Raw genomic sequence first — 21,188 nt, 5'->3', positions numbered from 1 at the left:
CCTACAAGCAATACCAACCAACGCCAAACCACACATCTTACAACACCACCGTCACCACCACCACCACCACCACCACTAAATGCTAAATCACACTTAATAGTTTCTACACGTAAAAGCACCCACTACACTCTCGGAGTGGTTGGTGTTAGGAAGGGCATCCAGCTGTAGAAACTCTGCCAAATCAGATTGGAGACTGGTGTAGCCATCTGGATCACCAGTCCTCAGTCAAATCGTCCAACCCATGCTAGCATGGAAAGGGGACGTTAAACGATGATGATGATGATGACACATGTAACCCGGAATCCTAAAATCTATTGCTATCCCCAACCCAAAAGATTAAGTCTGATGTGTGACTGTCCCTTCACTCATCTTCCAGGGTTTCAATGCACTAGTAAAAACATGACACCAAACCACCAAATCCACAGTAGAAACATCCCTTAAAGTGACAGTGTTGGTCCAGACTTTCATTGGAACCCAAAAGTCACCCATATATTTCCTGGGTACAATAGTAAAATCAACAGCTGCAAACCATATAACTAGAACCATATTCAACAGTGCAACCATACCAACTCCAGACAACAACCCCTCCCAAAAGAAGAAAATTCTTTTTTAGCAATGCTGGTATAGGTTGGTTGGATGGTTTGACAAGCTGACAAGGCCAGGAGCCACACCAGATTCCATTGTCTGTTTTGGCATGGTTCTACAACTGAATGCCCTTCCACTTTACAGAGTTCACTGGGTGCTTTTTATGTGGTACCAGTGCTTTTTAACATGGCACCAACTCCAGTGATTTTTACATGGTGCCAGTACCAGTGCTTCTTATGTGGCACCAGTACCAGTGCTTTTTACATGGCACCAGTACTGAGAGGGCCACCAAGTACTTTACACAACAAAAACCTCTTGACTGAGAGTGGGGGAGTAATAGTTTTGAGTGGATGGGGATTTGTGCCATTTGAGAGACTTAGGGTATAGAAGGGACAGAGATAGGTGTCTTACTGTAGAGTAGAGAGAGAGACTTAGATTGTATGTACTAACTAGTGATACATTATTGTTGCTCTAGAAATACTTTTCTAAATGCCTTTGTAAATGCTTGCTGTACACAGATATTTAGGATACAGAACTAATTTGAGTTTACATGTCACTGTACTTTAATATGGCAGCGGCATGAAAATATCTAACAGTAGTGGTTCTGTATAGAAAATAATAAGATTAGTGTCTACTTCTAGTAATGATAGCAACACTTCAATAAAGATAGTGCAGAAGTCTATTCAAAGCCCTCTCTGTGTATAATCATTCTATCTATTTCACATTTTCCACTTTATAAAACTGTTATTTAAATATATATCAAGAGTCGTGACAGACAGATAGTATCAGCAATTGGAAAATCAATGGAAACATTCCTCAGTTCAATTGAAAGATCGGCTGAGATGCAACCAAAGCTAAATATATGACATATATTTTAAAGAATTGTGTACAAGTTTACATTATTATAATACTTGACAGAATCTATTTTAAAAGCCAGTATATTCCACTGGAGTTTCACTTGGTTGATGCTTAACCTGAGTTTCTGTGAGATAAATCCCTCTGTCCAGATAAGAAACTTATATATCACAATTGTTCACATCATCTGGCACCTAACTTCCTTGGCAAAGCATGTTAAAGTAATAGAATGGTGAAGCTTGCCCAAAGATATCAAGCATTAGAAGGTCTCTCTCTCTCTCTCTCTCTCTCTCTCTCTCTCTCTCTACATGATCATTCAGTACACTGGAAATAACAGCCAGTTCCTTCTTAAATCACATTTCTGTCTTTGAAAGGATACCCACATTGAATAATGTAGTACTGATTATACTGTGAATTTACATATTATCAGAAACAAAACATACATAACTGATTCTCATTGTTCTAATTAGTTGGGGTTTTTTTTTTTTTTCATATATACATTGTGTTTCAACATATGACAGATGCTACAAATTTAAATAAGTCAATGAGCTTATTTTAATTTATTTATTGTATCATCATCATTATTCTTCCAGCTCTTTATATTCTGAGTTCAAATGCTGTCAAGGTTGACTTTATCTTCCATCTTTTCAAAATCAGTAAATCAACTTCTTGCTGAGCACTGAGGTCAATGTAATCAACTTCCACCCCATTTCAAAACTGCTGGCCTTGTGCCAAAAATTAGTAAGAATTATCATTATTATTATGCTCACAACAGATTAGACTGTTGGAAAATAAAAATTCCTAACATGGGGCTACAAGTAACCTTAGATGCTAAGAACCCTCCTAATTATCTTAGCCGTCCCTAATAATACTGTTCTCTGGAGCTGTACTAAACTGGGTTTATTATTGTTATTACTATCATCATCATCATCATAGCTAGCTGGAAAAATCATTTGTGCATTGGACAAAATGTTTAGTGAACTTTTTCTTTTGACTCTTTGCATTCTGAGTTCAAATTCTGCTGAGGTCAACTTTGCTTTTCATCCTTTCAAGATTGATAAAATACATGCCAGTTGAGCATTGCAGTTAGTGTAATTGATTATCCTCCTGTTGCAAAATTTCAGACCATGTGCTTATAGTAGAAAGAATTATTATTAGTAGTAGTGTTGAATGACAGAATTAGTAGAATGGCATACAAAACTCTTTACATTCAGAGCTCAAATCCAAATGAGGTTGACTTCATATTTCATTTTTGAGGATTTTATAAAATAAGCACCAGTCAAGTACTGTGGTTAATATAATCAACTGTTTACTACTATAAATGTGTTGTCATGTGTCTATGTTATGAATCATAATTATTATAGTATATATGTATGTATTTCTAAAGTTGAGGATAATATTTAATGACATTGATGAGATTTTAATGGCCTCTTCATAAAAAGTTTACAAGTAGTATGTTCATTTCTAAACAAATTATTTGCTTTAACATTATTTTTTTTTCTTTACTCATCAAGAAAAAACAATTTCTTGCTGTTAAAACATATTACTTGACGAAGTTATTTATTTACAAGTTCAGATAGAGAAATAATATTGGCAAGTATTTAAGAGAAAGTTGACTATGTTTGTTTGAATATATGCATGGATTACATATACTGGGTGAAATGATGCTCTGTGTTGGTGACAGAGAAAGACAGAAGAATTACTTATATAATAGTAATAATAATGATAATAATAATCCTTTCTACTATAGGCACAAGGCCTGAAATTTTGTAGAGAGGGGAGTAGTCAATCATATCAATCCCGGTGTTTCATTGGTACTTAATTTACCGACCCCAAAAGGATGAAAGCAAAGTTGACCTCGGTGAAATTTGAACTCAGAATGTAGCGACAGGTGAAATGCCTAGGCATTTCACCCAGCATGCTAATGATTCTACCAGCTTGCCGCCTTAATAATAATAATAATAATAATAATGAACTTATTGCATACAGTGCATGGATGTACTACAACTCATCTGAAAAAGAAGTAACCAAAACTGCATGAACAGTACATAGAATATGCACAGGGAGTGAACAGTGTATAAGTCTTAATAAAAAAATAAATAAAACAGAAGAAACGGTGGGGGGCATCGGGTGTACTGTTGGCAGATTTTAGGAAGCTCGAAAGTTTTGTAGGCTGTAGTGTCCTGACAGCTAACAACTGATGCAGGTAGTTTATTCCTGTGAAAAAATGTTTCCGAAAGTCATGGGTGTTGTGTTGTTTTTCTATTTTGTAAGCATGTCCACAAGTGTTAGACTTATGGAATTCAAAAAGGTGCCCAAGATTGTTGTTGGAAAGATGGTGGATAATCTTGTGCGTGTGTACCTAGTCAGTTGCCAGACATCGGAACTTTAATGTGTCCATACCCAGAGAAGCAAGATGTTTGGAGTATTGTAGATGCTTGATGGCAAGTATTTACTTGGTTGCCCGTTTCTGAACAGTTTTCAGGAGATTGATTCGCTGAGCAAGAGAGGGGTTCCAGACTAGTGATGCAAACTCTAAGTGTGGGTGTACTATAGTCATTTACAGTTTTAAATAGATACCTGGAGAGCAGCTGACAAAGGTGTTATGCTAAGACACCCTCAGTCTTCTTGTACAATCTTAGAGATGTGTTTTGTCCAATAATACCCACATCACATTCACTAACAGACTTCCTCGAGTCATTTGTGTGGCACAGAATTGAAGGTTTTTGCAAAGTGACTTTCCTTAATATCCTTTATTTAAAAATTATCATAAGTGAGACCCATGGAAATTTCATACTTTATAAATGTTCGTATGTCTATTTAGATCAATCTTGATAACAATGTTTTATTATTATAAAGATTTTGACTGTCTTCAATCCCATTCCATAGTTAAGATTGTTTAAAGCATAAAGCTCAAACTTGTGTCTCTTTGATTTAGTTACATAGTTGTTAATAATAATAATAAAAATAAGTGTTACTTTGATGGCATGCACTGCTCTCTCACTCAATAATGATGATGATAATAAAGGAAGCTGCTAGAAATGACTAGCAAAGTAGATTCTGTTATCAGTAGGATAGATACTAAAAATATAGGAGACACTAACTTATTGATTTATGCAGGAGGAGTAATAGTCACCAGAAGATCAGATATCTCACAGGGAAAGATTAAAAAAGAGCAAATGAGGAGAAGGAGAATTCAAAATAACATGAAGTAAGACAATATCTGATTAGAATAGAAACCTGGAAGTTAGGAAACACAAGATGCAAATCTTCCTTCAAGAAAAGATACTTAGTCAAAGAGAAAGGATTTGGGACAGTAATAGAAGAGTTGAAACAGCATATCATAGCAGTAGCAGGCAAGCTCTCCAGTTATCAGAAAAGAATAGATCAGTATCAACAGAATAGATTATTTAGACCAGAGGAGATTTTATAACCAAATAAATAGTGGAGAATTAAGAACTGAAGATGAGAAACCTAATGCAGAAGAAGCTAGGAAGTTCTGGAGTAATATTTTGGATAAGCCTGTAAACCATAATGGAGATACAGTATGGTTAAAGAAGGTGAGGGAAGGAGTAGTGAGTGAGAAGCAACCAGATCTAAGATTAACTAGTGCATTAATGAGTAAAGTGTTAGGGAAAATGTCAAATTGGAAGGGCCCAGGACCAGATTTAATCCAAGGGTACTGGCTAAAGAAATTCAGTAGTTTACATGGGAGGCTGAGGGAACAACTTCAGGATTGCCTTAATGGAGAAATAATACCAGATTGGATGACTAGAGGGAGCACAATACAAATTATGAAAGATAAGAGCAAGGGTAGTACAGCTAGCAACTAAAGACCAATCCCTTGCTTATCATTAGTGTGGAAGCTGTTGACAGGAATGCTTTGACAACCAGAATTTACTATCAGAAGAGCAGAAAGGCTGCAAGAAGAAGGCTAGAGGAACACATCATCTATTATATATAGACAAAGCAATTCTAAATGAAGTAAAAGCTAGAAAGAAAAATCTAACAACAGCATGGATAGATTATAGGAAAGCCTATGACATGATCCCACACTCATGGATAAGTGAATGTTTGAGTATATTCAGTATAGCAGACAACACAAGAGAATTAGCTGTAGCATGAAGAAATGGAAAGTAAATCTCTACTTGGGTGACACACTCTTTGGGAAAGTTAAATCAAAAGAGGAATTTTCCAGGGGGACTCATCCCCTTTAATATTTGTCTTATGTTTGGTCCCCCTCAGTTTAGTATTAAGGAAGGCAAAGGCAGGGTATCAGTTCAGAAATAGTAAGGGAAAATTAACCATTTGCTCCACATGGATGATCTGAAGCTTTTTAGTAAGAATTAAAGAGATAGATTCCTTAATGCAGACTGGGATTTGGCATAGATAAGTGTGAAATATTAGTTATGAGAAGGGAACAAGTAGCCAACAGTGAAGGCATCCAATTACCAGATCGCCAGACATTAAAATCATTGAAAGGAGAAGAGATTTATAAGTATCTAGGAGTATTAGAATCTGACAGAGTACTAACAATGGAAATGAAAATTGAGAAGGAGTACCTCATAAGGATAAGGAAGCTAATGACGTCAAAGCTAAATGGTTCGAATCTAGTGAAGGCTGTAAATACTTGGGCAGTATCATTACTTAGATACTCAGCAGCTTTTGTAGAATGGACAAAAACTGAATTAGCAAAGTTAGACAGAACTAGGAAGGATTTCAATATGAATGGAGGACTCCACCCAAAGGCAGGAGTAGCAAGAGTATACCTACCCAAAAAGAAAGGCCAGAAAACCAAGAACCCAAATGAAGTTAAAAACCAGAAAAAAGAACTGAAATTATCTGACAGGCAGGAGAAGGTGAGCATGGTAGATTCCCAAAGATAGTTGCAGTAAATAGTACTGAGAAAGGAAAGCTGAAGAGGGAGACAGAAAATTTATTAGTAGCTGCACAAGATCAAGCATTAAAGACTAATTGGATAAAAACCAAGATAGATTCCTAATGTAGATTATAAAGCATTACTTATATAGTAGATGAATGTAGCATGCCGGCACAGAAATAATACAAGAAAAGACATGACAATCTAGGAAGAGCAATCCATTGGGAGCTTTGTAACATACTGATAAATGGTATGAACATGAACCTAGTAAAGTACTAGAAAGTAAGAAATACAAGATGTTGTGGGACTTTAACATTCAGACTGACAGTAATAGAAGCTAGAAGGTCTGATTTGGTAGTAGTAGATAAAGAGAATAGAAAGTTGCAAATGACTTTACAGTCCCAAATGATGAAAAAATTAATATGAGAGGTATAGAAAAAAAATAGCAAAGTGCCAGGACCTAGCTATTGAATTACAGAGATTATGGAAAGTGCAGGTAAATTGTATCCCAGTAGTTATAGGTGCACTGAGAACTATCCCTAAAGATCTGAACAGATGGATAGAGGAAATAGGCATAAAACCCAGTCTAGTACAGCTCCAGAAAACAGTGTTATTAGGGACAGTTAGAATACTTAGGGAGTTTCTTGACATCTAAGGTTACTTGCTGTAGCCCAATGTTAGGATTCTTTTCTTTTCCAACAACCTAATCTGTTGAGTGTATATGAAAATAATAATAATGTCATAAAAGTAATATAAGATATTTACAAAGGGCACCAAGAGGGCCCTGAATAGCAAAACCAATGTAGCAGTGGACAAAAAGCAGTTCCCTATTTACTTATATTTCTATATTCTGAGTTCAAGTCTTGCCAAGATTGACTTTAGCTTCCTAGATTGATGAAATATGCAACAGTTCAGTACAGGGAACATCTTAATCAACTGTATCATTCCTCAAAATTTTGTGAACTTAAGTTAAAAAATTCTTCCTGTTATTATTTGATGTTTTATTTGCTTTGGATGGAAACAGGATTGTGTTAAGCAACTACATTTTTTTAGCATCGGTGGAAACGTTATATGTTATTAATACTTATGAAAATCTTATATTTATGATATTAATGTCATAGAGATCCACCTAGTTAGTTTGATTTTATCGGTTACAAGAATTTTTAAAAAATCAATTAGAAATAGTTGTTTATATTTTTTTTCATAAACTGTGAAAATTACTATTGAATGACTGACTTTCTTTAAACATCTAGAATTTATTTGTATGAATAGCTTCTCTGTGTTCACAGCTAAACACTGCTAGCATTGTACTTCTGCTAACAGAAACGATACTTAGGTTTACATTATTTCTTAGCTAACTTTTGAAATCTCACCTTCAGCTTGTCCTCATCCCATACTGTTCACCCCCAGCCCCAAACCTAACCTGTGTCTTTGCTAGCAACTTGATATTTGATATTTCAAAACTACACTCACCTTGTAACTTAATAAAAGAAAAAATTCTGTTGTAATACTGATTCTCTACTTTCTTTTCTTTTATCTTGCATTTTTTATCTTATTTTTGTGAATTATTTTTTAATGTTTCCTTTTTTTTTGTTGTTGTTGTTGTTGTTGATGACTCATTATAAATATTTATGAATAAAATAACTAAATGGAGCTCATTGAATGTCATTTACTTTTAATTCTGACCTTTTTATTCGGTGTAAGCGTCCCATTTCTTTGCGCCCTGATAGTCATCCTCCTACTTCTTCACACCCTTTATAGTTATTGGCCAGGCCAGTGGCTAAGTATTGTACTGCCACACTCCTCCTATTCTCAAATTGTCAACAGACTTGAGTTTCATTCTTTATTTTTTATTTTAACATTAGCAGTTTGCTGCTTTCCAGTGAAAGTTTCAAAACCATTTTAATTCCACTTGATGACTAATAGCACAGCTGTGTGAAGCTAGACAATTGCAGACCAGTGCATGCAGAAGACCACCTTTATTCTCTGCAGTTTCACCACTCATACTGTCAGTTGTCAACACTCTGAGCCAGTAGAGATTTTAATTTGGGAGAACATTGAAAACAAAGCAGACAAGAGCCACAGTTAGCATACAGAAAAACTAGAAGCTATTTTCGTTTTGATTTTGTTTTTTTTTTTTATGCTCCTAGATTTATTCCTCTTACAGATTTGTTGCAAAATATTGCAACTTTAAAATCAATTTTAATGCATTTCCCAAACAGACCTTCTCGATTTTTTAAAGGTGCAATGAATGATGAGGAAGAATACATGCTTTTGTTTGGTGGGTAATTTTTATTTATTTTTTTTTCTTCTCGCTCTCTCTGGTTCAGCAATTTACTATATTTCTGTTACTTTCCTCTTTCTTTCAAACTGCATGACTACCTCAGTATAATATTATTTTTACTACCATAAAGTTTCTAGAATAATAAATCTAATTACTGCTATAGTAATCTACTGCTTTTTTATGTAGACATTTTTGTTTTATTTAACAACTTAGATTTTCTTTCACATTTTTTGGTTTAAAAAAAATCTAATCCACAACAATATTAAAGTTTACATGTTATTGAATAGTAAATTTAAGTTACAAGTAAATTGAGTTATGACTATGTTTTGTGAAATATCTCTATCTCTGAAGAGTTTTAGTATCTCTACAATAAAAGGAGTGTCGGTTTCTAAAAGCTTTTCAAGATTGACTGAAATTTGTGTAGCAATTTGTTTTCCTCTGTTTATGAGGCTTGTTCTCTAAAAAATGTGGTTCCCACAGAGAAACGAAAATATTTCTATTTCTTAATCAACAACAAATAATTATAATAATGTATTAGTGTTTCTTTTATGACCCTTGATATGTAGATAAAAATGTGCATTTAAAAAAAGAAATTTTTTAATGGTTCATTCGTTTCATCACTTAAATGGTATAACAGCAAACAATAAATAATTAACTTTGTTAAAAAGCCACAAATTTGTGGTGAGGGTGTCTAATCAATGTGACCAATTTCAACGTATGACTGGTATTCAACCCTGGAGAGATGAAAAATTTGGACTTTGAATGTAAAAATATGGAATGAAATGCTGTTAAACCTTTAGTTCGTGTTTTACTGTTTTTGCCAACTCACTAATCCTGGAATAATACTAATAGCAATAATGATTTCTTACATAGATAGAAGACTTTACTTTAGGATAAGTGTAACTTGTGGAACTGAACTTAATGTACTTCTGGTCGTCCTTTATCAACCCATAGACAATGAAGGACAAAATAAACTTTGGATACTGCAAAAGAGCTAATCTGAACCTTTACTGACTCTAACTATCCTTAATGCTTCCATAATAACAATTTATAGTATAGCTACAAGGCTCCAAACTTCCAGGAGGCTGTAGCTAGTTAGATTGACCCCCAGTATATGACTGGTGCTTTTTTTTTTTTAGCATTCTCAAAAGAGCAAAAGGTAAAGTTGACCTGAGTAGGATTTGAACTCTGAAGATTTGAGTGCCTAAGTACACATGTGATTTTGCCTACTGCTCCACAGTTTCTACTGTTTATTTGCCCCTCTCATTATAATAATGATAAAGAAAACCTTTTATTTTAATACTGCTTTCTTTTTTTAAGCACTATATCAGTATTTTCAAGGAAGTTGGTATGGGTAATAAGAACAAAGTCCAGTGAATTATTTATACTTATATTATTGGCATCAACCAAGTCTGCTCTACATTTTCATTTATAATAAAAATTATCTATGTAATATATAATTTATTCATTAGTCATCTTTTCTCTTTCTTGTCCGATACTTCAAAATTAACTTTATCTTTGTAATACTTTTTATCATTATTCAAATACACCAATACTATTATTTATGAATTATTGGTTTGTATTGCTTGTCATGGCAACCCTATTATGGCTGTGGTGTTTAGTTGTCAGTGTACGTTGTGCAAAATAGGTCTCCAGCCATAACAATAGCTATACACATTTTTGGCTCGTGCAAACTTTTCTAAGGCCAATCATGTTAACGTACAATTTTCCCACTGATTTTATAATAAAATGCTTTCAAATATCTATAAGAGCAATAAGTGGGAAATGTTCTAAATGTTTTCTGTTTCTGTCTTTTTTTTATTTTCTGTTTTATATTTCTTGATGTTAATGAATTTGAAAAAATATCAACAAATCAAATAAAGAATTATACTTCTTGGTATGTCAATAGGTGTGACGTTATTTTATATGCCTCAATTCTCCTACTAGATTTTCTGTGAAAGTTATCTGAAAAGATATGGTGCTGCACAACCAAAATCTGGTTAATGTCTCATCTCCTTCGTGCTGGATAAAAATATATATAAAAACTTTCCTGCTTTCTGTATCATTGGTCATAAAGGATGTTGTTGATTAGGTCCATGTCAGCTCTGATCCAGTTGACTTAAGATCAAAGATCAGGCATGATCATCTTTTTTTCAAGCATATTCTATCGAGGACTATCTTATCTAACATGGCTTTCCTTTTTAAGATGGTTTAATGAACATTTGGCTGCTATTTCTTTAGATTGAATGACCACATAGACAAGCCCTCACCTTTTTAGTAATGCTCCACAAAGGACTAAGAACTTCACAGTCACGCTTTTTCATTATTATTTATAGTAAGGAAGTGGGACAGTGCTCAAAGCCCTTTCAGGTCCACCCAGATTGATGAAATTGACAACTAATGTTAGCCAATATTCTTGACATCATCATTTTACATTTGCTTTCCATTTTGGTATGGATCCGATGGGTTGTCATAACAGCTTTCTTCTTCAGTACTGCATGTTGCTGATTATCTTGGTCTTTTGTCATTCTCTTTGCAAGGTATAACCTCCTGAGATCCATCTTCACCACTTCATCCCGTGTTTTCCTAGGTCTTCCAGATCTACAGATCCCATCAACTTTGAAAATCCTGCACTTATTTATACAGCTGCCATCCTCTATATGCATCAAATGCCCATACCAGTGCAATCTTTACTCTCATACTCTACATCTGGTTTATCTTATACTTAATTTTTTTACAGCTCATTTATTTTGATTTATGTACACTAACATTACATATCCAATGGAACATTTCTCACTCTATGTCTTTTTAGTCTTCACAAATTCTCTGCATTCAGGGCTTATATCTCACTCCCATACAGCATTGCAATTCATGCATAAACATCATTCAATCTGCCTTTCACTCTGAGAGAAAATCCTTTGCAGCCAGCTGTAGTTACAGCTTCCTGAACTTTTTCCAATCCTGGTTACTCTACTTTCTGGACACTCACCTCCATTGCTAATTCTGTCATCTACATAAGCTTTTAGGGAATCATTTGGGCAGTTGAGAAAATCTGTTTCCTGTGTACTTTAGTACTTACTGTCCTCTGTGCATCTGCTGCATGCAAAAACTTACTTTCCTTGTTAGCCTGCTTATGATTTTACATTTTGTACCACTCTGTTTTACATTGGGAACATTATATGCAATTTCAACCTACTCTTTATGTATGTGCTTAGTGATCATGGCCATTTCCCTGGTGGTATCAAAATCCTATCTTCTTTCCTACATCCTATCCTTTAGTATTTGCTAAGTTTACTTTGGAGGTCTCTCAATTTAAGGTCTAATTACCCTGTAAAAATTTTTTGGATGCTGCATTGTACTCCTTTTTCCTATATTAATTTTAGTGTGACTTATTTTGTTGCAGCTACATTTTGACTAACATGCTACACCTGTCAATCCACATCTCAGCACCTAAACAGTTCCCACATTTTAAATATATAAAGAAGAAAAATAAATTAGTACCAAATATATTGCTTCAATTTTTTTTTTTTTTTGTGTGTGTGTAACTGTGCAACTTTTATCCAAGTTTGTTCTTCCTGTTTCAGGAAATTATTTTCCACATTCCTCAAAATTGTAACTGAATCTGACATCTCTCCTTCTACATAATACACCCAAACAGCTATACATTGTGCATGGTTTTTGTTTATCTTGTACTAAAATATAAAAAATAAAAGTGCTCAGTACAACTTTCTTGAACGTATCTAGAGTCTTATATATGTTAATTCACATGAGATAAACAGGGATAACACAACTCAGTCACTATTTCATTTGGTCACTTGACCTACACCTGCAATAAGATGGTTCTAGATGATGTAATCTGTACAGATTATAAGTTGTCCTCCATTATACATAAGTAGAGAATACTTTCTTAAATTCTTAAGAAAGAATTTGGGCATATGTTGGCTAATCAAAATTAATGTGTTTTTTTTTTTAATTGAAGAAATAAGAAAAAAATTTTTTTCTTTTAAACTTTTGAAGAAGAAATTTAGAAATTTTTTTAAACAAATACGTGGAAAGTTCGTTGTGGTCCTTAAAACTGTTATTTCAACTTTGGGGGGAAAAAAGGAAACACTTTCATTAACCTGAAATGAATTCATGAACATAACTCTCTTTTTTATCATTGATGTTTGTATTCTTTTTATTGAAATCGTCCAACCCATGCTAGCATGGAAGGCGGACATTAAACGATGATGATGATGATGATGATGATACATTTACTTAAAACAATTATAAAAACAATAAAGACAGTAAGAAAGGGAAAAAAATGTTCATACATTCATTTCACATTAATGAAAGTGGTTTATTTTTCTCTAATGTTGAAATATATGCATGCATACATATACACACATACATACGTTCTCAGAGTGGTTGGCATTAGGAAGTGCATCCAGCCATAGAAACCTTGCCAAATCAGATTGGAATCTGGTGCAGCCCCCTGGCTTATCAGTTTTCAGTTAATCCGTCTAACCCATGCCAGCATGGAAAGCAGACGTTAAACGGTGATGATGATACATGTATGCATGCATGCAAACATACATTACATAAATGTGTAGGTAAAGGCATGGCTATGTGGTTGAGAAGTTTGCTTCTTAACCATATGGTCTGGAGTTCAGTTCTGCTGGGTTTATCAATACTTTGTGAGTGAATTTCGTAGACAGAAACCGTACAAAGCCCATGGCGTATGTGTGTCTGTGTGTGCTTAAAGCTGGACAAGTCAGTACAAGAGAGACATGTAATGAACAGTTACACATTTATCTTTATCTGTTAACCTCTCTGTTATCTCCTTCTCTTACTACTGTCATTGTTCTTTTTATCTTAAATATATGTATCTTTACCACCATACAGTGATAAAATAATTATAGTTGGATTATGTATGTGTAGACATCTTTCATCTAATGTAGTCCTGTTGTCTATGGCAGCGATTCAACATGTGAAGATGTAAATAAAGTATCTTTCTTGAGAAAGCAAGGAAAAATTGGCTTGTAGAAGGACATCATGCTATAGATTCCTTCCTCGGGAGTACTGTTCAACCAAGCTCTATGGAAAAAGTCAACAGAAGAAACAATTGTGGTAGTGATGTTGATGATATATGCATACATTTTGTTTTGTGGTACAGAAATAACTTTAAAATACACCCCTGTAATAGAAATGCATAGTGTAAACCATGTTAGTATACAAGATAAACAGGGTTACATATGACAATCACACATGTATGTACACACATACCTATTGTTGGCACTCCTTCGCTTACGACGTCGAGGGTTCCAGTTGATCAGATCAACGGAACAGCCTGCTCGTGAAATTAACGTGCAAGTGGCTGAGCACTCCACAGACACGTGTACCCTTAACTTAGTTCTCGTAGATATTCAGCGTGACACAGTGTGACAAGGCTGACCCTTTGAATTACAGGCACAACAGAAACAGGAAGTAAGAGTGAGAGAAAGTTGTGGTGAAAGAGTACAGCAGGGTTTGCCACCACCCCCTGCCGGAGCCTCGTGGAGCTTTTAGGTGTTTTCACTCAATAAACACTCACAACGCCCGGTCTGGGAATCGAAACCGTGATCCTATGACCGCGAGTCCACTGCCCTGACCACTGCCCTGACCACTGGGCCATTGCGCCTCCACACATACCTATATGCAAGCATATACATGCATACTTATACACACACTAAGTTACATTCTTCAATAAAGTATATTTCAATTATGAACTTATAACTTTAACTTTCTTTCCTAGTTGTTTCTCAGATACTAATTTAAATTCAGTTAAAAATATTGATGCTGATTTCGTTTTTCCCTACCCCTTATTTTAAAGATTTTAGTGACCTGACTGTATTAACACTGATAATCAGTTAATATTATTGCTATTGCAGTGTACTTGATGTTGTTTATTATTCTTTTAATGAAATGAACTCAATTTACTTACCAAGTTGTCTTTTGTGATGGACATATTTTTACTATTTTACCATATATAAGTGTTTATGTGTAGGGGAGATGGTGAGAGAAAAACATTACCTTAAAACTAGTATGATTAAATTAAAGCTGAATGAGACCTAATAAATTCCAAAATTCCAAATTCTTTGGTTTGCCAGTTTTGTATTCTCTCTCTCTCTCTTTCTCTTTCTCTCTCTCTCTCTCTCTCTCAATGAATGTAACTCCTTTGCTCTATTATAGTTTTCCTATTCTGTAAATTTCCACTATATATATATATATATATATATATATATATATATATATATATATATATATTGTTTTGTCTCCCCCTACTAAGCTCTTCTTACATTCGTATTTTAATCAAAATTTCCTTCTTTTTTTTTTGTGTTTTTGTTTTGTTTTGATGATATGGGTTAGTTAGGTATCAAATTACTGTTGCATTGTTGTGGACAATCTTCAGGTGTACTTATGACATGTTTCTGGCAATATCTGTTAATTCTTCCAAATTCTTTCTTATAAGTAACTGCTTTTTTGCCAGTAAAAATATAAATTGCCTAAACCTCTCAGAGCAACAATTCATTTCCACCTCACCTTTCTTTTCTTCTTAGAATATGAAGACATAAAAGGGAGAAGTGATAACTGTCTCATTCAACTATATACATTATTTCATAGCCCTCAGTATTTTCCCAGCACTTTAGTTTTTAGTTTTTTAGTTTTTCTGCCTATTTATTTATCTATTTTGCATTTCTTCCAGAAAAGTTTAGATAATACATGGTGATTTTGATATAAATGCTATTTTAAAAGAGAATAATTTGATAATGTAATGTAGTGCATGTGGATGACAGTGACTAGTTTTCACATAGTTAATAGAAATGGCAAGCAATAGATAATGACAAAGTAAAATGCTAATAATATGAGAGGAAGGTTCTGCCAGACATATGTAATACAATGCACAAGGAAAAGTATCCAACAGTTTGCTATTTTCAAAAACACTTTATTACTTTTTGGTTATATAGTTAGTGAGAATGCAAATACATAGAAAGTATGAAATATTGTATGGAGTATTTGTTTTGTAATGATACCACTTCAATAAAGAAGTTAGCTAAATTATTTTACATTATTATCTCTATTTGTTCATTTATTTATTGCTAACATTGTTTTGCTTTATTCAATTTTTCCTACCTCTAAATCAAATATAAAGTAAGTGATGTGTCTATTATCAATTAGACAGATTGAGATGAGCAGATCAATATGCTTTGCATAGGATCACAACACAAACCAGGAACTTTTTTTATACTTGTTTGAGCTGATCAGTGTAGCAACTAAATCTCCCTCATCAAATTCTTGTCTTCAAAATGGGGACAACAATGGTTTAAGCTCTAAATCTTTTTGTAACAGGCCTCGCTATAAAAACAGAATGGTTGCAGTTGGAATACCAGTTAAGCAATGCTGACTTGGATTACTCAACAACGAGATGGTTTCAACAAAACAACTTGTGACCACCTTGTATAATCCAGTGCTTTACCCAACAATAATTGTCTGACAGATATTTATACATGCCAAATAGACTGAAGCAAATAGAGTAATGTGCACATATTTTATTGTCTATAGCAAGATTTGAACTTGTGACCTTTGCTTATGGTGTCATATGTATGGCATTTGAGTGATTTGAATGTTGCACAACTTACCCAAATGTCCTGAATTTGAAATCACATTGAGGAAGACACCGAAGTTTAAAGTACATATTACAACTGGTTCATAGAAAATATTGAAAATTGTTGTAAAACAGCTAAAACAAAACTGGAATGATTGATTCTATAAAGAGGCAAAAATATTATGTAATATATCTGGCTGAATCATGAAATAAAGTGAAGAAATTACCAGCAATCGAGTTCTCAGTTGTAGACAAGGTAAATTAGCAGACAAAAAGAAATTAACTATGTGTTTGCTTCAAAAAAGAAACTACAAGTACAGTATTCTTTGAAGAGCAAAGATGAAACCATTCATCCAAATAATGACTGTAACAAGTAGATTGTAAAGGGTAAGATATTTTGGAATGGTTATTCATTCTACAGACTAATGCCATGTAAACAGTCAGTTGAGTGACTTTATATGATTCAGGTATTCAGCAGTAAATGTTGAGGAAGGAGAATTGAATGTTTAACTAATGACATAACTGGGTAATAAAACTGCATTGCAGACTATTCTGTTTACCATTGGAGTGTAAGAAGACTTCTTCCTTCTTTTTCAGCTATGTACCAAACAAAAATATTGCTAAGAATTATTATCATTGATATATTTTATACTCACACTCTTTTTCATTCACTTTTACTTTGTTGTTTTAATCCATGTGTAAACCTTATATCTTGTATTATTTGTAGTGACTAAATATTTTAGAATTCCAGTCGAGCATTTCAATTCTAATTTGCATTACTAAAGTTAATCGTGCTCCCCCCCCCCCCCCCCCATAGTTTTCTAATGGTAGATTTTACCAGTCAGAATAGAATTTAATTTAGAATAGTTTTATTGATTGGGTTGTTAATATCATCTTCTGAAATGCCAGTAATATTGTCTCAGAATTATCTACTATAACTATTATTATGAAATATGTAAGAACCCAGAAACTGATATCCAAATGTGAAAATACAATGACTAATGAACTAATTAATCTTATTTACCACCACAGGGAAATAGTAAAATGTGGCTTTCATAAAGGTTCAGTAATCAGTGTAGAAAAATAAATAGCTTGACTAATCGCAGTCCCCTTATTTAACTGAAGGTTCTTATATCTGATATAAAATGATCTATCATATCAGTTTAAACTTGTTAATCAATAATTTTGTGATATTTCATATACTTTAGATAAAAGAACCAGCTTAACATAATTGAAATGTTTGTATGTTTGTCTGTGTGTGTGTGTGTGTGTGTGTGTGTGTGTGTGTAAGTGAGAGGGAGAGAAAGAGGAATGATTGACTATAATTTTAAGTTTTGTAAATTACTTTGCAAAAGTGTTTATATTTAAAAATCTTTTTTCATATTTATTTTCCTATATTTTAAATCAAATATTTTGAAGCTAGATGCTATTTATGAGAACAAAGTTTGTTATAAAGATCATGAATTACTTTTCTATTGGAAGATGATAAATGCAAGTTGAGCTATATGCCCTTCACTCAGTGCACAAACACATCCGCTGTTTTCCTGGATGAACTAAGAACCAGTTACCTTCAATCTTCTATTATGTTCAACAAGAGACTTTTTATTTGATGTCATAGTATTTCACTACATTTGAAATATTGGCAAATTTTCAAGCATACCTGGTTATTAGGAATCACATTCTATATGTTGCTCAACCATTCTTAACAACCACTTTACTATCTTCAGATGCTTACAAAACTTGCACAGATTTCTTGGGAGAATAGATTATTTATCCTTTATTTAGAAATTCACATATCGGTAGAATGCTGGATAAGATATTTTACAGTATTTTTCTATACACGATGTTGTTATCATCCTTTCAGCTTGTTAAAACTATTTGTAATAATCTTGTATTGATTCAATAAACTATAGATCCTGTTCTTTCCAAAAGAAATTTAGAGTAATATAAATCTACTCATCTGGTTACAATGTTGTAGTTTCTATACAAAATGTCTAATTATCTCCCTTATACTGTTTCTTTAAATACAATAAAGTGCTAGGGAAAATAACTGTCGATGATTTGATTAAACCTTATATAAACGTTATTGGAGATATTTTTTTGCTCAGTGTTTTTCGAAAGCTGCGGTCTATAATTATATATTTTAATTGGGAATACGCAGCTCCTCAAACCACAGGGACAAGCACACACACACACACACACGAATACGATCCTTTCCCTTTACAGATATAAAAGCTCTTCTATACTGGTAACTGAATATGGCAAGGCATTTTGTGTGCCACCCACCATGTTTATAACCCAATACCTCATACATTTTCATGGACAACGACATGATTTTATCCATCCAAGTATGTTTATTTCAAGTGATGTTTTTATGGTTGGTTGTCCTATACGTGTCAGCTATATGTCTATTAAAATCTAATAGCTGTCATTGTAGAAAAGAATTAGAGCCTCTGTTTTGTTTTAAAAGGGAATTATTATATGATTCTGAAATCTTTATAAAATAAAACATTAAATTTTATTTTTTACACTGTCATAGGTTTGGTGTAATAACTCAACTGCATCAACTCACACACACATGCAACTTTCAGATATATTAACTGTAGTTTATCGAATGAAGTGTCATATCTCAATGATATGCTGTTAGATGGTGTGTGGTTGCATAAACTCATACCATTTCTAATAGGTATTTGGATAATTTATAAGCTCTTTTCATAGAAACCTATTTTGAACCACTGAAGATATTTGTTGTGTTCTGGTTATTTATTTATGTTTCTTTTTTTTTAATGTTATAGATAGAAATGTTTTTGATATTTTTATTTATCAACCAGTAATAACATTATAGAACATTAGTTTTACTAAGCAATGTGTCATCCTGAGATTTCTTATAATCTTTGAAAAATAACTAGAAAACAGTATAAATGTGTTCTTATTTTGATGAGTGTTCTAATAGTTTTTGTGATCATTCTGTACCAACTTATCTTAGTAATTGTCAGATTGTACTGTATTGATGAGGTCTGATAATACCAAAACATGTCTGGAATTATCACTGTACTGCCTATAATCATACTCATTCCATACTGCATTCTATTTTGAATTACTTCAAATACAAGGATTATTTCTTTCTCTTGACATGAGTTAGTTATTAGGATATTTTTTTTCTCTTTAGTTCTAGTAATAAATTTAATACATTAAAATTTCACTTGCTTTAGAAAATATTAATTTATTTATTTGGCAAATAATTTGTAATGTTCAGTGTACAAAAAATGTTTTGATACTTGAGCTTAAAATGGGTGTGTATGTTTTAAGAGCAGCTTCTTAAACTTTGCAGTATCATGCAGTTTTTGTTTTTTCATTCTAAAAACCTTCTATGTCAAGCACCTATTTTTTATTTACATATTCTTTGAATATTCTCATCTTATTTTTTGGTCTTGACCTTAACTATACTGATCTCATGTTTTTCATATCTCTCTCATTTGGTATGACCTAGTCTCCATTGTGGTCCTTCTCTTTTGAATGATTATATTGATAATATGCATAAATGTGATATCTTTTCAGTCACATCCCATTCATGCATAAAGAAAGGTCCACATACACACACTCTTTTACTGAAGGCAAGGTATGTGTATATGTGTGTGATTGAATACCTTGGCATGACTATAACCTGAAAGTTGGAATCAATAGCAGAATGCATATTTTCATCAGTAGTTTAGTGTTTTTTTAATACTGACATGAACTGGATACAATACAACATATCACCATTGGAATTGATCATTTGTGATTTCATTTGTGAGCCCTAGATCTTCTTCAGAGGTTACTCTGAAACTTTTGTTCTTACTATGTGTTACTATTTCATGCTGCGTACACTGACCATTCACATCACACCTCTCAGTGACTTCTACATTTCTTTTCTACTATCATAAGTGCAAGTGGACCAGTATCATTTTGGACATCTTTTTTTTCTATGACAACACACTACCTTGCAATAATGTCTTTCATCCTCATAGCATTAACAGATATATATAATTGATATCTTCCTACCTAGTTTCTTGGTATTTCTCTTTCATATCTCATTTCCACAGCTTCTTGGTGTGTTGTTTAGCCCTTATAGTCCTATCTACTGTATTACTGTTTCATTATGATACCTATTACATGGGGGTATTGCTTCATACAGAGAACAGTAGGTTATCACTTAAAAATGCTAACCAAAATGATGTTATCTCACACAGTTTTGGAAATTTTGCCTAACAGAAAGATCTTATAACTCTCATTCTTTTATTCATCATTTGTTACCATATCATCCTCATTTTGAACCTAAATACACTTACTACTGAGTTATATTAAGCGACATATGCATCACCAAAGAGCTATATAGATATCACAGCTACCTATCCTTGTTGCCTAATTGGCTCTCATATTCACAAATGATTACAACTTGCTGGCTTAAGTACTTATGCTTTATCATTGGTCTATTCTGCGTGTCCCTGAGTGTAATTTTCAGTTACTTAGTGCGCCTATATGTAAATGCATGTAGATTGCTAATGTATATAGGGAAGTTTCTGTACATTGGCAAGTGTCTAGTTTCCTTACATTGTTGAAATGAAATACTTTCATGAACAAAACCTGCAATGGACTTACTAGAGCATAAATATCAACTGTTTGATATTATGAAAGCTAGAATAAGCTTCATTATATTTCATCTATTACACAGATGTTAAGAAATACCTTGAATATACAAGAACATGTTGTGAAAACCCTTCCTCAAATCACACAAAATTCAACAGTGTAAATGTTCATATATGTGTAAACTGATGTCCTCATTTCTTTAGATATTATGAGGAAACAAATGAATTTGCTCCAAATGTCAAATTAAGGTGTGGGCCAATAGAATTAGTTCGCTAGAAATTTTTCAATTATGTTGGACCCACATATCTAGGCACAAAAAGACTCTGTGTGGATAT

The 21,188-nt window shown here is 33.3% G+C and overlaps 1 protein-coding gene across 4 annotated transcripts in view; it reads left to right on the top strand.

The window, feature by feature from the left end:
• LOC106876659 (tumor protein D53) overlaps nt 1-21,188 on the top strand; it is a 205,132-nt gene that overhangs the window by 115,584 nt on the left and 68,360 nt on the right. For all 4 annotated transcript variants that reach the window (XM_014925291.3, XM_014925290.3, XM_089348662.1 and 1 more), the window contains one exon: nt 8,562-8,600. In XM_014925291.3, the coding sequence (XP_014780777.1) occupies nt 8,562-8,600 (39 nt within the window). The remainder of the gene's footprint in view (nt 1-8,561; nt 8,601-21,188) is intronic.

This window comes from Octopus bimaculoides, chromosome 3 (genome assembly GCF_046866305.1).
Source record: "Octopus bimaculoides isolate indiv1 chromosome 3, ASM4686630v1, whole genome shotgun sequence".
Taxonomy (NCBI): Eukaryota; Metazoa; Mollusca; class Cephalopoda; order Octopoda; family Octopodidae; genus Octopus; species Octopus bimaculoides.
This window is presented reverse-complemented; position numbering and strand designations above follow the sequence as displayed.